General features: G+C 43.6%; 1 protein-coding gene across 1 annotated transcript in view; it reads right to left on the bottom strand.

The window, feature by feature from the left end:
* The window catches only part of LOC121578331 (kinesin-like protein KIF21B), a 99,938-nt gene that overhangs the window by 17,605 nt on the left and 57,173 nt on the right, over nucleotides 1-25,160 (bottom strand). The window contains exons 5-27 of the mRNA XM_041892642.2: nucleotides 24,479-24,610; nucleotides 22,568-22,789; nucleotides 20,551-20,666; nucleotides 20,256-20,451; nucleotides 19,347-19,536; nucleotides 18,933-18,996; nucleotides 18,476-18,709; nucleotides 17,564-17,793; nucleotides 17,033-17,221; nucleotides 16,654-16,853; nucleotides 16,245-16,352; nucleotides 15,723-15,913; nucleotides 9,650-9,757; nucleotides 8,747-8,912; nucleotides 8,347-8,550; nucleotides 8,152-8,253; nucleotides 7,304-7,469; nucleotides 7,140-7,200; nucleotides 6,333-6,387; nucleotides 5,561-5,775; nucleotides 5,227-5,301; nucleotides 4,815-4,925; nucleotides 1,484-1,522 (exon numbers count right to left, since the gene is read on the bottom strand). Coding sequence (XP_041748576.2) covers nucleotides 1,484-1,522; nucleotides 4,815-4,925; nucleotides 5,227-5,301; nucleotides 5,561-5,775; nucleotides 6,333-6,387; nucleotides 7,140-7,200; nucleotides 7,304-7,469; nucleotides 8,152-8,253; nucleotides 8,347-8,550; nucleotides 8,747-8,912; nucleotides 9,650-9,757; nucleotides 15,723-15,913; nucleotides 16,245-16,352; nucleotides 16,654-16,853; nucleotides 17,033-17,221; nucleotides 17,564-17,793; nucleotides 18,476-18,709; nucleotides 18,933-18,996; nucleotides 19,347-19,536; nucleotides 20,256-20,451; nucleotides 20,551-20,666; nucleotides 22,568-22,789; nucleotides 24,479-24,610 — 3,374 coding nt within the window. The remainder of the gene's footprint in view (nucleotides 1-1,483; nucleotides 1,523-4,814; nucleotides 4,926-5,226; nucleotides 5,302-5,560; nucleotides 5,776-6,332; nucleotides 6,388-7,139; nucleotides 7,201-7,303; nucleotides 7,470-8,151; nucleotides 8,254-8,346; nucleotides 8,551-8,746; nucleotides 8,913-9,649; nucleotides 9,758-15,722; nucleotides 15,914-16,244; nucleotides 16,353-16,653; nucleotides 16,854-17,032; nucleotides 17,222-17,563; nucleotides 17,794-18,475; nucleotides 18,710-18,932; nucleotides 18,997-19,346; nucleotides 19,537-20,255; nucleotides 20,452-20,550; nucleotides 20,667-22,567; nucleotides 22,790-24,478; nucleotides 24,611-25,160) is intronic.

The following is a 25,160-nucleotide window of genomic DNA, read 5'->3' on the forward strand; positions in this document are numbered from 1 at the left end:
AAAATTGAAGGAAAATTTTTATTTACAGTATGTAAACTTAACATGATGAACAGGAATGACATTTACTCTAACGGGTGGACAATAAGATCTATCTGAAAGCCACACCCCTAAAAAGCCATAAAAAATTACCTAAGGATTACATTGCAAAAGGCAGGTTAATGTTTATTGTCTTGCTCTGGAGGCAGAACTGAGCGATTTCCGCTAGATGGGCCAGCTGCAAAGTCAACATTGGCTATAATTTAAGATTAGGGTTAAGGCGTCTGCATACTTCCCATCCGAAACAGTTCGTACATATATTATGACGCCATTTTGTGATATTTTTGATGGTTTTGGCCTTCGCAAGGTTTTTTTCAGCTGTTCGTGCACAAACAAAATGATTGAGGCAGGCCGAAGTTCGGAATCCGAAGTCTAAGCCACTTCGTCGGTGATGGTCAACATTAGGGATTCTTCAATGAAGTGTTTATTGTCATTCAAATAGACAACTTGTTTTCATGCAAATTTTTCACTTGAGAAATACTGCACCAAACATCTTAGTTAGATGTAAAATTGCGCAACTAAGATCTCCTTGGCAAAAATGTAAAAATTCAGACTATTTTGTGGAAGTGTATACTGGCAATGGCATCTCAAAATTGACAAACAGTAATATTGCAGCTTTTTTCTCGTTTTTCAAGCCAAGGTCTTTTAAAGGTGTATGTGAGCACAGTGCCAGCCTAACCAAAGCATGTGGAAGCCTTTAGGCATTAGGGTTAGCAGTGTGGTTAAGGTTAGGGTTAAGGTTTAGGCTTAGGTTTAAAATCAGATTTTATGACTTTGTGGCTGTGCCAGCTAGTGACCACACTGCAGAGCTGCCGACAGAACAAGACTCATGATGAAAAAACGTTAACCTGCTTCAAAAAGACCCAGCTGCTAGGACAACCCAGCATGAAGGTAAAAAATACCCAACTGATGGTTCAATTAACCCATGTTTGGGTAATCCCAACAACCCAACATGTTGGATTATTCACGCAACCCAACTGGCTTGATCAAAATAACCCAGTGTGTGTTCTATCCAATGTTTACCCAGCGCTGGGTTACCAAAAACCCCAAATTGGGTTGTTTTTAAACCATCATTTTTTAAGAGTGTACCAAGGTCTATTTGTGTGCTGTCAATGCTTTATAGATGCTATCCTCTCAGAATCATTATCCTCTGTAGCCTTAGCTTGAATGAATGTAACTGCCCTCACCCAAAAGGGTTATTATTCAACCCAAGCTCTCCAGACGAAAAAGGTTCATTCAGATCCAATGAGTAGGGGGGAGGGGCACCATAAACATAGAACACCACACAGTGGAAAGGGATTGGAGGAAGGTGAGGGGGGACCGATGAGGTTAAAGCATGCTCCACACCGACTCTGCCCACCCCAGAAAAGGAGGAGTGGCCAGCTGAGTGACTGGCCAATCAGGCAAGAGAAGAGACAGAATGACAGAGACAGACAGATATCTCTACCTGAGCACCTCCGAGAGAGAGGAGTCGCTGTCATCCGACCTGAAGACAGAACAGGAGCAAGGTTACGGTTAGGAGCAGGAGAGGAGAGGAAAGGAGGTTAGGAGCAAAGTTAAAAGAAGTAGGAGCAGGTTTAGGAGCAGAAGAGGAGAGGAAATTAGGAGCAAGGGCAGTTAGGAGCAAGTTGAGCGCTATGGCTAGAGGAGGAAGGGTTATACTGGTAAGGTTAAGATGCAGGTTAGGGTTAGGCAATACAGAGATTTGCCTCCTAGACTATGGCTTGCCTGAGTGACAGCCTGTTTCAGCATGTGACAAGACATAAAGTAGTAGAGATGGCATGGCACTCAGACTAGTCCATGGCGGGAGGGTTTACAATAGGAGGGTTTAGCACTTTGGGTCTGGATTAAAGAAGGAAGGGATACCTACAGTACAGTAAGGGATAAAACAGAAGTGCAATTAGAGAGGGAGGGGTTACTGGGATTGGGGGTGGGGTTTCCCAATAACCAGGAAGTAAAGGAGGAGGATGGGGCGGGCCAGGGAGAGGGGATTGGGTTATCAGCAGGGAGAAGGCAGTTGATTGGAGGACAGGGTTGTCAATCAGACTGGACGTCACAGGAGAACCCACCACTCTTAGTTAGCTGTCTCTGTGGGAAAGATCTGTTCTGGCGTACCGCCTATTCCCGGAGTTGTAAACTAGGGAAAACACTGCAATAAAAGGCAGTTTTACACTATGGTCCCAAATGGCACCCTATTCCCTTTCTGGTCAAAAGTAGTGCACTATAAAGGGAATATGGTGCCATTTGGACGCATCATATAAATATTTTATTGTTCACTTCACAGGATTGTTACTGTGAGAGAGAAGGCTTTGTAATGTCAGTTGGAAATGAAGAATGTCTGTAGGGAGCAAAGCTGTTGGAAGGCAACATAACAAAACCTCCATAAATTCAGCCATAGTATTTTATTTTTAATACTGTATGAGGTTTATGGGGTATGGTTATTAGTGGCCAGCATATTGATTCATGGCTTTTGTAAGTGTGCAAATGTGCAATTGTACTCCATATGAAATCAGGCTGTTTGCAACGTCGGCATCCTTCCATCTCTGAGAAATGATTTTAAGAAGGTGTGTGTGTGATGGGTTTGAAATCAGACTACAACTATTCCGATTCTGGAGAATTCTGTCCAGCTGTTAAACAGACCTGTTTGTTTTTGCAGAAACTACTAAACCATATGGATGTTTTGTACCAGACTATACAGATGTCATTGTTTTGTGGGGACAGGAGCAGATCAGCAGCTTTCTTCTCAGTGTCAGGGATGTCTCAAATGAGGAATATTCCCAGAACAAGATATCAGTGGTGCAATAAGATATGAGAAGAGGAAGTTGGATAAATGGATAAACATAAGTAAACCTAAAGCAAAGTAAACCCAAAGCAAAGTAAACCCAAAGCAAAGTAAACCCAAAGCAAAGTAAACCCAAAGCAAAGTAAACCTAAAGCAAAGTAAACCTAAAGCAAAGTAACCCTAAAGCAAAGTAAACCCAAAGCAAAGTAAACCCAAAGCAAAGTAAACCTAAAGCAAAGTAAACCTAAAGCAAAGTAACCCTAAAGCAAAGTAAACCCAAAGCAAAGTAAACCCAAAGCAAAGTAAACCTAAAGCAAAGTGAACTCCAAAGCAAAGTGAAATCACTCAGTGTGCAAAGAAACATAATAACTTGGATTGATTCTTGTCAAAGCATACAAGATGGATGTAAAACTGTTCCAAAAACATGTTGATGTCAAAACCATGCTAAACATCATAAAACATAGAAAAACAATGAGCTGTAACTAAATCTCATGATAAACCCAACTTCCCAGCCCCATCTCTGCCTATACACCTCATCCTCTACTGTCAAACACAATGTGGGCCAAATTCGATCAACCTCCCAGTCTCAGCAAACATTCACATTTTTACATTTTTAGTCATTTAGCAGACGCTCTTATCCACATTATCTATATAATTTTTTTTTCAAGCTGGCCCCTCGTGGGAATCGAACCCACAACCCTGGCGTTGCAAACGCCATGCACTACATCCCTGCCGGCCATTCCCTCCCCTACCCTGGACGACGCTGGGCCAATTGTGCGCCACCCCATGGGTCTCCCGGTCGCGGCCGGCTACGACAGAGCCTGGATTCGAACCAGGATCTCTAGTGGCACAGCTAGCACTGCGATGCAGTGCCTTAGACCACTGTGCCACTCGGGAGTCATCAAACCAATTATCAAACCAATTATCTAACAATAACCCATGTCATGTAACACATTTCTGAAATATGCCCCTAATGGTGCAGTCACAAGCCCCCAACTGTATCCTATCCCATCCCCCTATCCACCACCCTCAACTCAATCAGAACAAAATGGCTGCCTGCTGACACATCCCAGAGAGGACGCTAACAAGTTAATCTGTGCTCATTGAACTACTGGTTTAGATCATGAGAATCCACAGGCATTATCAGGCAGCCATAGACCAACCACCCTAGTACACACACAAAGGCACGCACGCACACACACGCACATACGGAAACACACACTCTTATTACCCACAACTTACTACACCTGATCAATAAACACAACAACCTAGCAGGATTAATAAAGATTATAAATTAAACAAACAATTTAGAGGCTGAGAATTAACTGCCGCCATTTTCAGGGTTGAGAATTAGAATTGATTGGAAAAAGAATGGAACACTACACTGTAAAGGGGTTGCCGGGAATTTGACAGTAACTTACAGGCAGCTCAGTGCCAAGTAAAATTCTCTATTTCATATTACAGCACACCTAATGTAATATAAATACGGTATCAAAGCAAGTACTGTGTACAATACCATAACATTTACTGTATTATACTGTAAAAAAGTAAACGCTACCGTAATCAGAATGAATGAATGAATGAATGAATGAATGAATGGATGAATTACATTTATTAAGGGGAGAAGTTTGTATTTCACAGTATTTTACTGTAATTACAAGGGATTGGTGCAAGCAGGTTGGCTGCTAGGTAAAGTGTTTACACATTACAGTATATTAATTAATATTTGGTGTTTTATATCACTTGCACTTATAGACAAAGGCTTCCAAACTGGCAGTGACTACAGACCAAAAGGACATGGTAAAATGCTCAACCATTTAAGGTTTAAGACTTGCTGCCACTCCAGTCTGTCCCCTATACATTTTAAGTATTTCACTGTTGATAATACCCCAAATTACAGTATCATTTAGTTTTCTGTTACAGTGAGTTCCAAATGGCAACCTATTCCCTTTATTGAGGTGTTTCGAGGTGACAGTGTGTGTGTGTGTGTACTTACTTGTCCAGTGCAGAGCCTTGGCTCTGGTTGCTGGTGAGCCTTGAAAAGACATTGCGGTCATTTCTGGTTCTGAGAGGGGGGGAGGATGGGGGAGTATACCCATCAGCATTTCTGTGAGAGCGCGATAGGTGAGAAGGGTGCGGGGGAGAGGGGAGGAGGGTGGATGGAGAGATGCGGGAGATGATGAGAACAGCTTGTTTTCCAGTCATTGGGTTTGTGTATCATATTCAACAGATTGATTGATTGATTGGTCAAGTCAGATTAATTTAATGTGCATTTCACGTGTCACAACACACTTTACATAATTAAAAAGGAATACAATAATGCAGGAACATTGGTAAAGGGATTGTGGAGGGAGATTCAACTAAACAATGTATTGATTAGTGATTAGTTGGGGGAGAGAGTTAGCTACCTGTAAGACTGGCCTCGGTCATAAGACTTCCTCCTTGTTAGAGGGGAGGTGTCACCCCCCCGAGACTGCCTGGGACTGATACACACACACACACAGAGCGAAAGAGAGTGAGAGCGATAGAGAGAAAATAACCATTAGCATACAGTAGCAGATTGTTAGAATTAGCATGTGACACCACCATCCATAGCCATAGCAAGCTAGCATTAGCATTGGCAATTACTGCGACCATAGAAATAGATTCCCTAGATGGTTAACAAGTGGTGCTGTTCTGAAGCCACCATCTACCATATTGGAACTCCCTTTAAGGAACAGTGCACCATAGCCTAAGACTCACAAGGTGTGTCCCCGGACAGGCAGGCTGATGGTCCTTGACACCCTGTCTCTAAAGATGGGGAGAGTGAGGCTCAGGCCACTCATACTGGCCCCGTTCTCCTGGATGTCTGTTAGGGAGGCCAGGGACTTGGTGATGTTCTTAGTGGACGGGTCTAACACGGGACCAAGGTACTCTGCCGATACCGCTTTCATCTGGGCTGACAGACGGGGCTCAGTCTGGGAAGAGGAGAGGAGGAGGGGCAGAAAGAGTAGGAAGAAAGATGTCAAATTACACATTCAATAGAACAGACTATACCTTTGGATCATAAGTGGATGGTGGAACCTTAATTTGGGAGGACGGGCTCGTGGTAATGGCTGGAGCGGTATAAGTGGAACGGTATCAAATACATCAAACACGCGGTTTCCATGTTTGATGCCATTCCACTCGCTCCGTTCCAGCCATTATTATGAGCCTTCCTCCCATCTGCAGCCTCCACTGCTTGGGAAAGAGTAGTTTAGTTATCTTGGGGTTCTGTGAAGGCACCTATCACAGCCATAATTACTCATGTGCAGAGGCTGCCATCTCCTGGCAGCTGAGTACAACTACAACCTCTACTTTGTTTAGACAACAGAATCAACTCCGGCGCTGTAACTGTTTCCAGTGAGGATTCCTCATAACAAACATGTCATACAAGTCAGTAACATCCAGAATACTGAAAGAAATTCAAGAAAGAAATGCTGAGGCGAGGAGACAGACACCATGTAGCCTACACCTGAAACACATGTTCACCTACCTGAACCTTCAGCTTGAAGTCATCCTGACTAGCTGAAGACTTCATCTGAGACACACTGAAGAGAGAGAGAGAACAAGAAATGTAAACACACACAAAAAGGGTGATGATGAGGATTTGGTGTGAGGTTTAGGGGCCTTGTTTTATAAATGTTGGCAATGCACTAAATATCCTCCAGAACATGCGTGCACCAGTTCACATGCAAAAGTTCGAATTTATAAGAACTGAATTTAACTTGACAATGTGCTTATCCTCCCGCAAACTTTAGACCATGCGTATGCATTGTTTCTAGTGGTTGAAGTATTGCAAGAAGGCAAAAGTAGTAGCCTTGTGCAAATGGAGAATATATTACACCAGCGTTCGCTAGCAGTGCAACATATTTAGGTTTGGGATAGTTAATGCAAACATTATTGCATTCAAACGATCTGTTTACAGGTCTACAACAATTTGAAACGGTCAGATACAGCAAATGTCACTGCAAAAGAAGCAATTTGATAAAGTTCACCATTGCTATTTCCTTTAGATCCTGTCTTGGCCTAATTCCAATACTTCCAAAGTATACAGCAAATAAGGGCGTTTATGTCACCATAAAAGGTGAATTATGGGCGTTTTCAGGCGGAGTTATGATGCTTGTTCACGCGTGGACTGTTTTACGACAGGTCTGATTTATAATGGGAAATATGCGTATATATGGTGTACACAAAGTTAATACATCTCAATAATTTACAGAAATTACGCACACAGATATTTAGTGTTAAATTTACGCAACGGTTATAAATGAGGACCCAGAAGTGGATCATGTAGTCTCACCTGCCATCAGAGGCCTGGCTAAACTCTGAAGGCTCCTCGTCAGTGCTGACATAACCATTCTCTGTGAACACAGACATCGAAATATGAAGAAACAGTGAGTGAGTAAGAGAGTGAGTGAGTGAGTGAGTGAGTGTGTGAGTGAGTGAGTGAGTGAGTGTCCTCACCCTGCTGTACGTTGTGGATGAGTGCCTGCAGCTCGGGGATACACTCAGCCTTCTCTCTCAGCGCGTCCAGGATGATGTGGTTATGAGCAGAGCCAATCATATCTGTCTGTCTCAGCTGGCCCTCCAACAGACGGATCTGAGACTCCTTCTGAGCCACCTGTAAACCCTACACACATACACACACAAACAGGCACACGCATACACACACACACACACACAATATAGTTACTAACACCATTCCTACAAGTGATCTGAGCTTCCTGCAGTCCCTGGAAAGACCAGCAGAGGGAGACCTATTTCAACCATTTATCAACTATACAGCTATCAACTACTTCTGGCTAATCTCGGTTAACCCAGAACTAAAGTCTCACGTAATTGGTCAGCTGCTCGATTAAGTTCTGGGTCCATACATGTTAAGAGAAGAAATCAGGAAATACTAGAACGAGGAGCGGAACCGGAATGAGAAGCTCCACCCCTCTCTCTTTGCAAGTTACGGGGCGAATGTCCCCTCCCCTTCAAATTAAAAAGATGCTAACACCTGTGAAATAGTGATTTGTCCAAATAACCAGTGACGAAAAACCAAACTATCCTACTCATCCCATTCAGTCCCGACAGATTCTCTCAGTTTACATGCAGAATCTTTTCACAAGAGATTAACTACTGGCCAACCCTCCCTGAAACGGGTGTCCATTTGCACAACATTTGCTAAAATAATTGTAAACTGATGAGGACCTGATAGGGACTATCTCCAAGTTGTGAACTGTGTCTGTGTTATGATATATCTGGACTATAACCTATGAACTACTGTAGCCACCAGATGGTCCTGGGTCGTGGCCCATGTTAGTTACCTTGTCGATGGAGGCCTTGAGGAAGTGGTCCAGGAGGTGTCGGGCCTCAGCCAGAGAGCAGGAGCTGATGACCACTGAGGTGTCCACTGAGTCCAGCTCATCCTGCAGGAAACACCCAGGCTTCAGTAGTCTGCACGGAGCTCCGTACACCAGAACTAGGACATTTTACACTAATCTGTGTGCGTGTGTTCTCACCTTGGTCTCCTCTATATGAACGATGGTGGCCTGGCAGTCTGATAGGCTGTCGTTGATGTAGTCGATGTTTGCATTCAGAACCTCAATGTCCTCGTTCATTTCCTGGACTAGGCGGTCCTCCCCGTCAGGCCCCTCCCCCTCAGCCATAAGCACCTGCCTTTTACGCAACAGTGCCTCCTGCTGCACAGACAGCTCCTCTCGCTTCTGTCTCACACACACAAGAGAGAAAAAAACATGTTAGCTCGATCATTAACAGACAGGAAGGAACAATGCATTTTTTAAGTAAGTAAACTGGTAAGTGAATGAAGTCATTAATAATGAGTTGTAACTGCATCACAATGCACTAAAAGTGAAGAGGAAGTCTGACTAAAGTGCAAAGGAAGTGACCTCATCACAGTACCTTGATGAGTCGGTCCATGTCGGCCTCTACGTTGGTGATGGTCATCCTCTGCATGACAATGTCTAGGATCCTCCTCTCTAGAGTCTGCCACTTCTGACGGGCCGACTTAGAGAAACTACTGCTGCCCACTAGAACACCCTTGTGCTGCTGGACACGCTTCCTACTGCTGCACAGAGAGAGAAAGATACAGTTCAGGACATTACAATACAGATCAACTGTCAGTCATATCAAAGCTATATCAAACCTTAGTACTGCTGCTGGAGTAGGGGAAGAGAGTGGAGGGGACCAGGGAGTGAGGGAGGAAGGGGGAGAGAGGGGAAGAGAGGGAGAGGGAGAAGTTAGAGGAGAGAGAGAAAGGATAGGGAAAGAGAGGGTTATAGGTAGAGGTGGGGGAAGAAAGGAGAGAGTAGGAGGGAAGGAGAGGGAGAAAGAGGAGGAAGGAGGGAGAGAGATTATCAGACTAAGAAAGTCACTCCTGTCAATTTCATTTGAAGGTAATTCGATAAATGGCTTTGTAAAATTTAATACAACTTTATTGATGCTGACAAAAGCCTTGGCTAAGTAAATGTCAACAGAGTCATACCTAATCTGAATCTGACCTTGCAGGCTCGCAGGCACGCACACACAAACACAAACAAACACACTCACAAGTCTCACACTAACACTCTCTCTCACACACACACACACACACACACACACCCTCATCTGTTCTCTGTCTCTGACCTGACGATGCATCAAAAACATGTACGCACACCAGATACAAACACACACAGATACAAACACATGCATCCCTGCTCTGCATCTGACCTGACAATCTATGACACACACACACACACACACACACACACACACACACACACACACACACACACACACACACAAACACTCCCTGCCATGACTCACCCAATAACCTGTGTCCCGTTGGTGGTCACCCTCTCGCTCTCTCCCAGGTAGCCATTCATCTTGGTGTTCCACTGTCTCACTATGTTAGACACGTTGGTTGAGGTGGTCCTGAGAGAGAGAGAGGAAAAAAGAGAGAGATAGAGAGATAGAGTGTGAGAGAGAGAGAGCAGAGAGAGAAAGCGAGATATTTTAGTATCTAGTAATTGTACATTATAAAACGAAGTTATAATTCAACTGAAACACAATATAAACAACAAACACAAACTATGAAATGGAAGAAAGTTTTAAAAAGTAGTGTTTGTATCAACTGTTCAGCAGACACACTGGAACCTGTTTCCTACACTGTAATTGTCATGGTAAATTACAGTATAATCAACAGACTTCCTTCATACTGTATAAACTGAATACAGTAGATTACCGTAAATTACATTGTGGACTGAGATTCAATGGACAGGTAATATTAGATGTATTTTGGACATTACCGTAAAAAATGCTACATAAAACACGGTAGCAGTTCACTTACTGTATTTGTGAATATTCCAAGTAGAATGCGACATTAAAAGCAACCAAATCAAAGCACATACTCTGAAGCAAGAGAGAAAACATTTTTGCAAATGATTATTATAAATGTAATATTTTGTTCTTAGTTAATTTGTACCTGTTTTGTTATTTTATCTGCATTGCTTTGTTTGTAGCATTGCATTTATATTCTAGAAAAAATATACAGTGAGAAAGACATACAAATAAATCATTTTCACTTAGTGAAGGCCACAGGACTGAAAATGAAGGAAGCCAACAACCATGTCTCTGTCACTAACAAATACAGTCATGGGTAATTAGAAATGTGACCGTTCCTGGTGCAAAAACAATGTCCTATCCCGGAGTTTGAGTAAAATACATTACTAAGCTGCTCCCGAATGTACTACATCAGGACATGTGGGTTTTAATGACATCATGAAGGCCAGCTCTGAACAGCTGAAACTGGATTTTAAAGAGCTGATTGACTCTCTGCTAACAAAATACCCATCATATCTGGCCCTGTGCCCTCTCTGAATCGTGGCATTGAACGCTTTAGCAGGATTCCTTCTCTAGCTGGCTATGTGATTATTGCAGCTCAATGGGTGTAACTTTTGTTGACAATTTTGATACCTTTTGGAAACAAAACACGTTTTATAATGAGGATGGAATCCACCCAAATCATTTGGGTTCCTGGATCCTTTCACAGCATTATAAGGCTGCGTTGAGACAATGACTTATCAATGACCCAAGCCCAGCTCAGCTAATCCCTACCATTGTGACGCAGAGTTGCCATAGAGCTTCAGTAAATGTACATTACACCAGGGGCGTTGGTAGACACAATGTAAGTAACCTAATTTATGTCCTTCTAACTGCCCTGAATGCCTCTGCTGATCCTACATCTATTGTAAACAGTAATCACGTGCCTATGAACCAGATTTATACTGTTAACACTGAGGCCGTGTGCCCTAGGAGGAAGTCCACTGTGTGCAGCTCACCCTGCACAAACATAAATAACATGAGCAAATTAACTTCTGATCGTGGACTTCAGGAAACAGCAGAGGGAGTACCCCCCCTATCCACATCGACGGGACAGCAGTGGAGAAGGTGGAACGTTTTAGGTTCCTCGGCGTACATATCACTGACAAACTGAAATGGTCCACCCACACAGATAGCGTGGTGAAGGAGGCGCAACAGCGTCTCTTCAACCTCAGGAGGCTGAAGAAATTTGGCCTGTCACCTAAAACCCTCACAAACTTTTACAGATGCACAATTGAGAGCATCCTGTCGGGCTGTATCACCGCCTGGTACGGCAACTGCACAGCCCACAACCGCAGGGCTCTCCAGAGGGTGGTGCGGTCTGCACAACGCATCACCGGGGACAAACTACCCGCCCTCCAGGACACCTACAGCACCCGATGTCAAAGGAAGGCCAAAAAGATGATCAAGGACAACTACCACCCGAGCTACTGCCTGTTCACCCCCCGCTATCATCCAGAAGGTGAGGTCAGTACGGGTGCATCAAAGCTGGGACCGAGAGACTGAAAAACAGCTTCTATCTCAAGGCCATCAGACTGTTAAAAAGCCATCACTAGCACAGAGAGGCTGCTGCCTACATACAGACTTGAAAATTACTGGCCACTTTAATAAATGGAACACTAGTCACTTTAATAATTCCACTTTAATAATGTTTACATATCTTGCATGGACCCATCTCATATGTATATACTGCATTCTATACTATCTATTGCATCTTAGCCTATGCCGCTCTGACAATGACATTGCTCATCCATATATTTACATATTCTTATTCCATTCCTTTACTTAGATTTGTGTGTATTAGGTATTTGTTGTGGAACTGTTAGATATTACTTGCTAGATATTGCTGCACTGTCGAAACTAGAATCACAAGCATTTCGCTACACTCGCAATAACATCTGCTAACCATGTGTATGTGACCAATACATTTGATTTGATTTTAAGCTTTCCAGTAAAGCAATGAAAACAAGTAAGCATCCCAGAAGAAAAGTGCTCAAAATAGCCCATGTTTACATATGTAGCTTAAGAAACAAGGTTCATGAAATCAATAATTTGCTAGTAACAGATGGCATTCATCTCTGAAACTCACTTATATAATACATTTGATGATACAGTGTTAGCAATACAAGGTTATAACATTTACAGAAAATATAGAAATGCCAATGGTGGAGGTGTTGCTGTTTATATTCAGAACCACATTCCTGTAAAGATTACAGAAGATCTCGTGTTAAATACTATTGAAGTAATGTGGCTACAGGTTCATCTGCCTCACCTAAAGCCCATTCTGGTGGGAAGCTGCTATAGACCACTAAGTGCTAACAGTCAGTATCTGGATAACATGTGTGAAATGCTTGATAATGTATGTGATATCAACAGAGAGGTATCTTTTCTGGGTGATTTAAATATTGACTGGCTTTCATCAAGCTGCCCACTCAAGAAAAAGCTTCAAAATGTAACCAGTGCCTGCAACCTAGTTCCGTTTATAAGTCAACCTACCAGGGTAGTTACAAACAGCACAGGAATTAAATCATCAACATGTATTGACCACATCTTTACTAATGCTGCAGAAATTTGCTTGAAAGCAGTATCCAGATCCATCGGATGTAGTGATCACAATATAGTAGCCATATATAGGAAAACCAAAGTTCCAAAGGCTGGGCCTAATATAGTGTACAAGAGGTCATACAATACGTTTTGTAGCGATTCCTATGTTGTTGATGTAAATAATATTTGTTGGTCCATGGTATGTAATGAGGAGCACACAGACGCTGCACTTAACACATTTATGAAATTGCTTATTCCAGTTACTAATAAGCATGCAACCATTAAGAAAATGACTGTAAAAACTGTTAAATCCCCTTGGATTGATGAGGAATTGAAAAATTGCATGGTTGAGAGGGATGAGGCAAAAAGGAATGGAAAATAATTCTGGCTGCACAACCGATTGGCAACTGTATTGCAAATTGAGAAATCATGTGACTAAACTAAATAAAAAGAAGAAGAAACCACACTATCAAACAAAGATAAATTACATAAAGAATGATAGTAAAAAGTTTGGAGCACCTTAAATGACATTTTGGGAAACAAGGCAAACTCAGCTCCATCATTCATTGGATCAGATGGCTCATTCATCACAAAACAAACTGATATTGCCAACTACTTTAATTATTTTTCCATTGGCAAGATTAGCGCACTTAGGCATGACATGCCAGCAACAAACGCTGGCACTACACATCAAAGTATATCTGACCAAATTATGACAGACAAGCATTGTAATTTTAATTCTGTAAAGCGAGTGTGGAAGAGGTGAAATAATTATTGTTGTCTATCAACAATGACAAGCCACCGGGGCCTGACACAATGGATGGAAAATTACTGAGGATAATAGCGGACGATATTGCCACTCCTATTTGCCATATTTTCAATTTTAGCCTACCAGAAAGTGTGTGCCCTCAGGCCTGGAGGGAAGCAAAAGTCATTCCACTACCTAAGAATAGTGAAGCCCCCTTTATTGGCTCAAACAGCTGACCAATCAGCCTGTTACCAACCCTTAGTAAGTGTTTGGAAAAAATGGTGTTTGACCAGATACAATGCTATTTTACAGTAAACAAATTGACAACAAACTTTCAGCATGCTTATAGGGAAGGACATTCAACAAGCACAGCACTTACACAAATGACTGATGATTGGCAGAGAGAAATTTATGATAAAAATATTGTGGATGCTGTTTTGTTAGACTTCAGTGTAGCTTTTGACATTATCGATCATAGTCTGCTGCTGGAAAAATGTATGTGTTATGGCTTTACACCCCCTGCTATATTGTGGATAAAGAGTTACCTCTCTAACAGAACACAGAGGGTGTTCTTTAATGGTAGCCTCTCCAACATAATCCAGGTAGAATCAGGAATTCCCCAAGGCAGCTGTCTAGGCCCCTTACTTTTTTCAATCTTTACTAATGACATGCCACTGGCTTTGAGTAAAGCCAGTGTCCATGTATGCGGATGACTCAACACTATACATGTCAGCTACTACAGCGACTGAAATGACTGCAACACTTAACAAAGAGCTGCAGTTAGTTTCAGAGTGGGTGGCAAGGAAAAGTCCTAAACATTTCTAAAACTAAAAGCATTGTATTTGGGACAAATCATTCACTAAACCCTAAACCTCAAATAAATCTTATAATAAATAATGTGGAAATTGAGCAAGTTGAAGTGACTAAACTGCTTGGAGTAACCCTGGATTGCAAACTGTCATGATCAAAAAATATTGATACAACAGTAGCTAAGATTGGGAGAAGTCTGTCCATAATAAAGCGCTGCTCTACCTTCTAAACAGCACTATCAACAACGCAGATCCTACAGGCCCTAGTTTTGTCGCACCTGGACTACTGTTCAGTCGTGTGGTCAGGTGCCCCAAAAAGGGACTTAGGAAAATTGTAATTGGCTCAGAACAAGGCAGCACGGCTGGCCCTTAGATGTACACAGAGAGCTAATATTAATAATATGCATGTCAATCTCTCCTGGCTCAAAGTGGAGGAGAGATTGACTTCATCACTACTTGTATTTATGAGAGGTATTGACATGTTGAATGCACCAAGCTGTCTGTTTGAACTACTGGTGCACAGCTCGGACACCCATGCATACCCCACAAGACACAAGAGGTCTCTTCACAGTCCCCAAGTCCAGAACAGACTATGGGAGGCGCACAGTACTACACAGAGCCATGACTACATGGAACTCTATTACACATCAAGTAACTGACGCAAGCAGTACAATAAAAAAACAGATAAAAATACACCTTATGGAACAGCGGGGACTGTGAAGCAACACAAACATAGGCACAGACACATCCATTCACACATACGATGCACATGGATTTTGTACTGTAGATATGTGGTAGTGGTGGAGTAGGGGCCTGAGGGAATGTATTGTAATGTTTTATAAATTGTATAAACTGCCTTAATTGTATAACCCTGCCTTGGCAGGAACTAATGGGGATCCATAATAAACCCCAGGAAGAGTAGCTGCTGCCTTGGCAGGAAGTAATGGGGATCCATAATAAACCCCAGGAAGAGTAGCTGCTGCCTTGGCAGCAGCTAATGAGGATCCATAATACATACAAATCTCATAATACAAAAAAACTCTACAATTCACTCTAAAGGCATTCTGGAAAATATGCAAATAAGGCTTTACAGTAAGAGTATGTGTTACCGTAAAACGACTACAGTATAATTATTGGTGCTGTAAATCAATTACAGTAACAGTATTAGTATACCGTAAAATAGTATACCATAAAAATATTAACAGTATACCGTAAAATATTATACCATAAAAATATTAACAGTATACCGTAAAATAGTATACCATAAAAATATTAACAGTATACTGTAAAATAGTATACCATAAAAATATTAACAGTATACCGTAAAATATGGTACAGTAACATACTGTTTTTTTTTTACAGTGTATGTTAGCACTATAGACAATAGACTCAACCTCTGCATAGCAGCACTACTTACCGGTTGGACTCTGGTTCAGAGGAGGTGGTGCTGGCAGACAGTTCTGCTCCAGAGTCTAGGGGCTGTAGTCGTCTAGCCATACGTCCAGACATTGGTTTAGCCAGCCGTCGTAAGGCTGTCACCTCCTGGCTCTTCCTCCTCAGGACCAGCTCCTGCTGACGCTTCTGACACTCCAACGAACGAATCTGGTACTGATGGGGGAGAGGTCAGTCAATATATGTGTGATTCTGTATATTAACCATACATTCTCAATGTCAGTAACCTGGAAATGGGTAACAGAGAAAGAGAGAAAGAGACATACACTAACAATACATGAAAATGTAGATCCGAGGGCAGCCTAGAGGTTAGAGAAGCAGACCAATAGCCGAAAAGTTGCTGGTTCAAATCCCAGACCGGTTGATAAGACAGTAGGAGATCAACTGGTAACCAGAAGGGTGATGGCTTTAGAACCTAGGTGCAGTCTACTGGGGGTTATCATGTGAAGCAGGAACTTTCTTTCAGCACAAAAACACACACACATACTTCCTGTCGTCGCTGCTCCTTCTTGAGCTGAGCGATCTCTCTGTTCCTCTTGGCTTCCATCATCCTCCTCTTTAGCTGCTCCTCCTTCATCTGCTTCATCACCGCCACCTGGGGACAGGAGGACACACTGCACTTAGCTGGAGAGTACCATCAGTGCCTGAGCCTTATTGAGAGGCAAGGTCTCAATGTTGACCAAGTTCTTGACATCAGCGTTTCCTAGCTTTGTTTCCTTTGTCTCATTTATTGGGTAGGGGCTGGGCAAGGTCTCAACATTGCATATGATAGAAATATTGCAGATAGAAATGCACTTAATGTAGCCTATTGAGCTAGCACCATTCCCTGCTCCTCCTTCTCCTCCTTGTCCCCCCACACCTCATTCTCCTCTTTCTCCCCTTCTCCTCCTCCTTACCTTGGCTTTCTTCATCTCGTTGACCTCCTGCTGTAGTTTCTTCAGTGCCTGTTCATAGCGTCCTTGGTTCTTCAGTAGCCTAGTGTGTTCCTTCTGTGCTGCCTGTAGTTTCATCAGGTCTCTGTTCATCTCCTTCAGCCTCTTCTCATACTCTGATTTAATCCTGCTAGCCTTCTCCTCTGTGTAGTTCTCCATAGACACTGAAGGAGGAGAGAGGGAAGGAAGATAGAAGAGAGGAGGAGATGAAAGAGAGAGAGTGTGTTTGAAAGAGGTACATTCGAGACAGAGAGCAGTGTGTCTATTCAGCATCTATGAGTCGCTCCACTCACTGAGGGGATCCTGTGTGCCTACACTACCCATAGTTCATAGTTCTACTCACTGAGGTTGTGCAGTACTCTATCTCTCTCCAGCTGTGTGTCTCTGATCTTGTTCTGCAGCAGGATGAGTTTCTCTTCATACTGTAGTTTGAGCTGCAGCAGTCTCTTCTGACTGTTCTCCAGCTCATCGATCAACTTCTGCTTGATCTCAATCTCACTCGTCAGGTCTGCCAGATCCGCCTGGAAATTAGCTGCAGGGGGATAGAGGGCAGAGGGCAAAGAGAGGTCAAGGGTCAAGAGGTGAAAGGTGAAAACTGTGGCTCTCAGACAGACATGTTATAGTAGAGTGGGGCAGTTGCAGATTTCAAATTAACTCCTAGCCCTAATGCTAATTAGGCACTCCTTGTAGATCTGAAAGGATTGGATAGGTAAGCAATATGGTAAAAGTACCGTACAGCCAAACAGAGGACAAAATGGTACTTTCACCATATTGCTGATGCCCATCAATCCTGTCAAAGCAACAGTACACAAAGGCAATAGGTTGAACTGGAATGGAGACATTTCTGCCACTGTCATTGTTGTCATCCACTAACCTTTCTCATCAGAGTCAGAGTCTGAGTCCACCAGACTCTCATCACTGTCAAACTCCTCTTCATCTCTCCCTTCCTCCTCATCCTCCTCCTCTTCTTCCTCGTCACACCCGCTCTCTTCCTCCTGCAGAGGTGACATCACATCCGAGTCCATCTGTCCGTTTTCTCCGTTCTGTCCGTTCTCATGAGAATGAAGCTTCACTCGTTTCTTCAACCCTTTCTCTTTCTCTGGGCTGCAGTTAGAAAAGATTGACAGGCATCAGAGTAGGACACTCACAGACACACACACACACACACACACACATACATACATACATACATACATACATACATACATACATACATACAAGTAGAGAGAGAGAAGGCATAGCTCATAACAGCTGTGACCCAATAAGAATGTTTATTTTTTATTTACCATATGAATCTATTACTAATATTGATTACCCATTCATTACACACCATGTGCCTCTGATTTGATTTGTCTGATTTAATTTGGGACTCTTCCAAAAAAATCAGCCATTTTGTTTTGGGACTGTTGCCAAGTGAACATGGAGAGCTCAGTTATTAGCAGAGACCTCTCACTCTCCCTTTCTTGATCTCCCTCTATCTGTCCCTCTCGATCTCTGATTATAAGTGAATTAGCCTGTGTTAACCTGTGACTTGCTCCCCTCTGTCCATGCTCCCCTCTCCCTCTCACTCTCACTGGTTAATGAGAAAATGAGAGCTGCTCATCACTGTGCGATCAATACTACACTACCATCCTGGCCCCATTCCAATTCCATTCACTCGCTGAATAGAAATGGGATTGTGCCCAACCCTGCTCTTGCCCCCTTCAATTCTTGCTGTCAATGGCAGTTTCCTCCTGTCCTCCTCTCCTCTCCTTTCCTCTCCTCTCCTCTCCCTTCCTCCTCTTACCTCATCCTCCTCTGTCTCCTCTCCTTCTTCTTCAGCCTCTCGATGTCTGTCTTGGCTCGACGAATCACGTCCGTCATCTCCGCCTCCATGGAAAGGGAAGGGGAGGAGCCTAAGGGGTGTGGCCCCGGGGTGGAGTTATGAGAGGAGGAGGCGGAGAACGGGGAACGGGAGGAGAGACGGGTTACACTGCGACGAAGACACTCGTTCATCGACTCGCTCTCCAGGAGCTTAGATCTGGGGGGCGGTGGGTGGAGGGGGGGTAGAGAGAACAAGAAGACAAACAGATGTCATTTGTCAAACTTAACTCTTACTGTATACAGAACATAATCTGAAAGTTCCTCAAACTACAACAAAATAAAAACTCCATGAACAGTACAGTAACGGTAAAACACAGTGAGCTGCAACTCAGTCAACTGCTTTCCCCCCACTCAGTCTAAAGCTCATTACAGACTCTTACCTGAGCTCCTCGATCTCTCTGATGTAGTTCTGGATCAGAGCACCAATCTCCTCATTGCCCTCACCTAGAGGTCAAAAGGTCAGAGTTCACAGTCAGGTACCGTGAGGTCACAGTGAGACATAAGAGGTTAACAATTCTTAACTACATGATATGGACTGTGTCTGAAAGCCTTATTAGCTGTCAAATCCTTGTTTCCTCAATTCCTCTCAAAGCTCATTGGAGGAGAAGGTCTAAGGGATGGATAGACCTTGGATCCTCTCCTCCAATGAGCTTTGAGAGGGACGTGTAGAAATTGAGTAAACAAGGAAGGCGAGAAAAATGATTTAATAGCTATGAATGTTTTCAGACAGCCACAATCTGCAACAATCAGCCAATCCCGTTGGAGAGTGTGTGCGTCGCCTCTCTCGGTCTTACCTGACTTAGCGAGCAGCGTGCTGACCTCGTTGGCGAGGAGCGTGGTGACCCGTGTGTTGAGGTGGTCGATGGTCTCCTGCATGGCTTTGACTCTCATGCGTAGCGTGTCGTTCTCTCTCTGTAACATAGAGTTCTCTTGGAACAGATCACTGAAGCCCTCCGAGCCGTCTTCACCCGCCACACGCTTACCCTGGGGAGGGGGACAATACACATACAGGAAGATGTTATCTCATCCAATGAACATACAGAACAATGCCATTTCATCCAATCAACAAACAGAATATAGATTTTTGTATCACTTGTTCGTAAAAATTCCTATTTTCCATTTTATTTCTTGACATACTGGTCAACAACACCTCAGCCAATCATAAATTAGACAACATTATTTCAGCCAATCACATGCTCCATTACTCTCCAACACAGATCCGTCAGATCGGATCTTTCCTGTAACTCAACAAGGTCATCCATTGGTTACGCACCATTAACTCAGTTAACCATTAACTCTCTCTTAATCACATTATTGTTCTAAACCATCCCTCGCTTCCTGTAATCTTCCAGGCCAAAGATTAAAGTTGATTAACATGAGGGAATGGATCTTTTTTAAAATATAATAATAATAATAATATTTCCATTCCTTCCATCCATTCTTCCTTTTTTCTCTCCCAAGTCCCTACATCGCTTCCTCTATCCATTGCTCCCTGACTCAACTCCCCCTCCACCCACTTCTCCATCCTCCAACCTCTCCACCTTCCTTTCTCTATCCATTTCCCTTCTTCTCTCCCTCTATCCATTGCTCCCTGACTCCATCCCTCCCTCATTCTCTCTACCCCCCCCCCCTTACCCCATCCATCCCTCCCACCTCCCATCCCAAACCTCTGTCCCTCCTTCTATCCCTCCTTCTCTCCTCACCGCTTTATACTCCAAAAGTTCAATTTGTAGCCTGGCGATCTCGCCCCTCAGAGCAGATATCTGTTGGCTGGTCTTGTCTTGGTTCACCACCACCTTGTTCTTGATGTTCCTGGCTCTGTTGGCATACTTCAGAGTGTTCAGGGTCTCCATGAAGTCCCGGTCCGACGGACTCACACACGCGATCATCACCGTACGACTGGAGAGAAGAGCGGTATGGGGAGAGAGGAAAGGAATATGACATGTTATAGAGACTTACTAGTGTGTGTGTGGGTGTGTGTTTGTGTGTGCGTGTTACCTGTTTCCTCCCAGTGAGTCCTGTAGTAGGCGCGTTAGTTTAGAGTCTCTGTAGGGAACATGTCCTCCTTTCTTAGCCTGGTCCCCCAGAGCACTGATCACATTCCCCAAAGCCAGCTAGAACAAATACTCATCATTATCACGTTTCTCAGCACCAGTTAGAACACATACACAACATCATCATCACACACTCACTCACAAACAGGGGCGGATTAATGGAGGGGCCCATATGGGGCAAAACAAATATTATTATATATTTTTTTATCCAATCACAGGAGCCCGCTCTCAATGTTCAAAATACACCAGAGAGCATAATTTGGCCACAGAGGATCAATAGTTTCAAAAAAATTACTGGATTAAAGGGATACTTCGTTATTTTGGTGCAGCTGTAGAACTTTTTGATGGTCTGAGGTCCCATGCCAAATCTTTTCAGCGTCCTGAGGGGGAAGAGGCGTTTTCGTGCCATCTTCACAACTGTGATGGTGTGTTTGGACCATGATAGATCCTTAGTGATGTGGACACCAAGGAACTTAATGATGGTGTTGGAGTCATGCGTGGCCAAGCAGTCGTGGGTGAACAGGGAGTACAGGAGGGGACTAAGCACGCGCCCCTGAGGGGCCCCCGTGTTGAGGGTCAGCGTGGCGGATGTGTTGTTGTCTACCTAAATCACCAGGGGGCGGCCTGTCAGGAAGTCCAGGATCCAGTTGCAGGGGAAGGTGTTCAGTCCCAGGGTCCTTAGCTTTGTGATGAGCTTGGGGGACACTATGGTGTTGAACGCTGAGCTGTAGTCAAGGAACAGCATTATCACGTAGGTGTTCCTTTTGTCTGAGTGAGAAAGGGCAGTGTGGAGTACAATAGAGATTGCGTCATCTGTGGATCTGTTGGGGCGGTATGTGAATTGGAGTGGGTGCAGGGTGTCTGGGATGATGGTGTTGATGTGAGCCATGACCAGCTTTTCTAAGCATTTCATGGTTAAAGATGTGAGTGCTACGGGGCGATAGTCATTTAGACAGGTTACTTTGGCAGTCTTGGGCACAGGGACTATTGTGGTCTGCTAGAAAATTGTAGATAATACAGACTGGGTCAGGGAGAGGTTGAAAATGTCAGTGAAGACACTTGCCAGCTGGTCAGCGCATGCTCTGAATATGCATCCTGGTAGTCCATCTGACCCTGCGGCCTTGTGGATGTTAATCTGTTTAAAGGTCTAACTCACATCAGCTACGGAGAGCGTGATCACACAGTCGTCCAGAACAGCTGGTGCTCTCACGCATTGTTCAGTGTTGCTTGCCTTGAAGCGAGCATAGAAGGCATTTAGCTCATCTGGCTCGAGTCACTGAGCAGCTCGCGGCTGGGCTTCCTTTATAATCCGTGATAGTTTGCAAGCCCTGCCACATCCGACGAGAGTCAGAGCCAGTATAGTAGGATTCGATCTAAGTCCTGTATTGACGCTTTGCCTGTTTGATTATTCGTCGGAGGGCATAGCGGGATTTCTTATAAGCGTACGGGTTAGTGTCACGCTCCTTGAAAGTGGCAGCTCTAGCTTTTAGCTCAGTGCGGATGTTGCCTGGAATCGATGGCTTCTGGTTGGGATATGTACGTACGGTCACTGTGGGGATGACGTCATCGATGCACTTATTAATGAAGCTGTGGTAAACTCCTCAATGCCATTCGATGAGTCCCGGAGCATATTCCAGTCTGTGCTAGCGAAACAGCCCTGTCAAGACCAGATTGTTTTTATTGATCTCAGTTTTTCAGTGTCAGAGTAGCCACTCATTTCGGTCATTTGTATGGTATAAAAAATAAAAATAAATATGGAAATCCTAAAAACGCCTCTGCTCAACTGTAGCCAATGCCACATGGCTTTATAATGACGTTTATTTTTTCATCAACAGTAAATTTACCACGCACTGAATTGCATCTTTGTGCGTGGATTTGTTTACAGAAAATTAGGGTGTGCTGGGAAGGGGGGGGGGTATTATTTCTTAACACACACACACGCACACACACACACTCCTCACCAGTCCACAGTTGATGGATATGCCCTCCCGTGCCCTTTCTCCCGTTGCTCCGGTGCGTTTGAGTCTCTCTGATCCAGCTAGGTCCACAAAGTGAAACTTGGCCATCAGAGTCTCATACTCAGGCTTGGTAATAGACCCTCCATCTCCACCAACACCATTCACCTCTCCGTTCACCTCCCCAATCACACCTCCATGTACACCTCCATTCACCTCACCATTCTCCTGGAGAGAGAGACAGGGGATAGAGAGACAACAATTAGTAAACAATTATCAACAAACTTTTCGTGTTTTATTACCACTTTATTCAAACTTTTTCATTTTTTGTATTACTGTTATTACTTTACTTGTCACTCTGATACGTTCATCTTTCTCCTTTTCACTCCTCTTTTCCTTCTTTCCTCTACCTTTATTTATTCTCTTTCCGTCCCTCCCTCAGTCAATACATCTACAGTGCCTGTAGAAAGTCTACACTACCTTTAAAAATTTTCACCTTTTGTTGCCGTAGCCTGGAAATACAATTCATTAAAATCATTTTTCCCCCATTGACCTACACATCCTACTCCACAACTTCCAAGTGAAAAAAATATTCCAGATTTTTTTCAGAAAATAAAAACAGAAATATCTTTGTTGGATAAGTGTCCACCCCCCCCTTGTAATAGCAATCATAAATTAGCTTGGGTGTAACCAATCACCTTCAAAATCACACACCAAGTTAATTGGCCTCCACCTGTGAAATTGTAGTGATTCACATGATTTCAGGATAAATTCAGCAGTTCCTGTAGGTTCCCTCTCCTGGCCGCGTGTAGCTCAGTTGGTAGAGCATGGCGCTTGCAACGCCAGGGTTGTGGGTTCGATTCCCACAGGGGGCCAGTATGAAAAAAAAATTATGCACTCACTAACTGTAAGTCGCTCTGGATAAGAGCGTCTGCTAAATGACTAAAATGTAAAATGTAGTGAATTGCAAAGCAAACACTCAACCATGAGCACCAAGGAGCTTTCAAAAGAACTCCGGGACCAAGCACAGATCAGGGGATGGGTATAAAAAGATTTCAAAGGCCTTGAATATCCCTTAGAGCACGGTCAAGACGATTGTTAAGAAGTGGAAGGTGTACGGCACCACAAATATCCTGCCTAGATCAGGCCGTCCCTCCAAACTGGATGACCGAGCAAGTAGGAGACTGATCGGAGAGGCTACCAAGAGTCCAATGGCAACTTTGAAAGAGCGACAGGCTTTTAAGGCTAAGGCTGGTCAAAGTGTGCATGTGACAACAATATCCCAAGCACTCCACACATTTTGCTTGTATGGTAGGGTGGCAAGAAGGAAGCCATTACTCAAGAAAGCCCACCTGGAATCCCATTTGAAGTATGCAACAAAAAAAAGCTTGATTCTGTAGCCATGTGGCTGAATGCATAAACCCAACACATCACCCAAAGAACACCATCCCTACTGTGAAGCATGGTGGTGGCAGCATCATGTTATGGGGATGTTTCTCATTGTCAGGGACTTATCAGGATAGAAGGGGAAATTAATGGAGCAATGTACAGAAAAGTCCTAGAGAAAAAGCTGCTGCCCTCTGTAAGAAAGCTGAAACTGGGACAGAATTTCACCTTTCAGCATGACAACAACCCGATACACACGGCCAAAGCTACAGTGGAGTGGCTAATGAATAAAAAGGTAAATGTCCTTGAGTGGCCCAGTCAGAGCCCTGACCTAAATCCAATCACAAATGTGTGGCATGACTTGAAGATTGCTGTCCATCAACGCTCCCCAAGGAACTTGACAGAGCTTGAACAAAAAAAAGTTAAAGGGGGTGTAGACTTTCTATAAGCACTGTAACTACCACCTCTCTGATCCATAACTCCCTCCCTCGCCCTCGCCCTCGCCCTCCTCTCTCCCTCCCTCCCCCCTACCTCAGTTTGTTGACAGACTCTCATCTGACAGAGGTTGATGGTGAAGATGGCGTGAGATCTGGAACTGGATGCGTTCATCTGGGTACTGGCCGTGGTACGAGACAACGCTCCCAGCTTCAGACACTGTAACATCTGTAATACATAAACTGTTAGTACTGTACACACTAGGGCTGGGCAATAAATCACATTTATTTGATTAATTTGAATGTATGTTTTAGCACGATTTTCCAAATGCCTGTATTGCAATAACCTCATTTTTATTAAATGTTTAGTTTTTATGAGCATTTATGTCCGCTTGTTCTCATGTTGTCTTTTTGGTCTCCTTCTGCTATGACTGTGCACCTTCCCATTTACACACACACACACCAAGCCCCTCCCACACACACCAAGCCCCTCCCACACACACCAAGCCCCTCCCACACACACCATGCCCCTCCCACACACCACCAAGCCCCTCCCCCTGCCACTCGCAACAACAAAGATGAGAAATCGCTTTTTCCTCTCTGACAAGCAGTTTCAACTCGCTATTTGCATTTTAACTTTGGTCCAACAGAATCGGTCATATGGACACCAAAACACATTGAGAAAGAATTTTACTGTAATAGAGGAGAAGTTAACCTTTCTAATGATACCCTTTTTATGTCTCAACTCCTCAAATTGCGCGCAGAGAAGACACTACTAA

This window comes from Coregonus clupeaformis, chromosome 12 (assembly GCF_020615455.1).
Source record: "Coregonus clupeaformis isolate EN_2021a chromosome 12, ASM2061545v1, whole genome shotgun sequence".
In the NCBI taxonomy this organism is placed as follows: domain Eukaryota; kingdom Metazoa; phylum Chordata; class Actinopteri; order Salmoniformes; family Salmonidae; genus Coregonus; species Coregonus clupeaformis.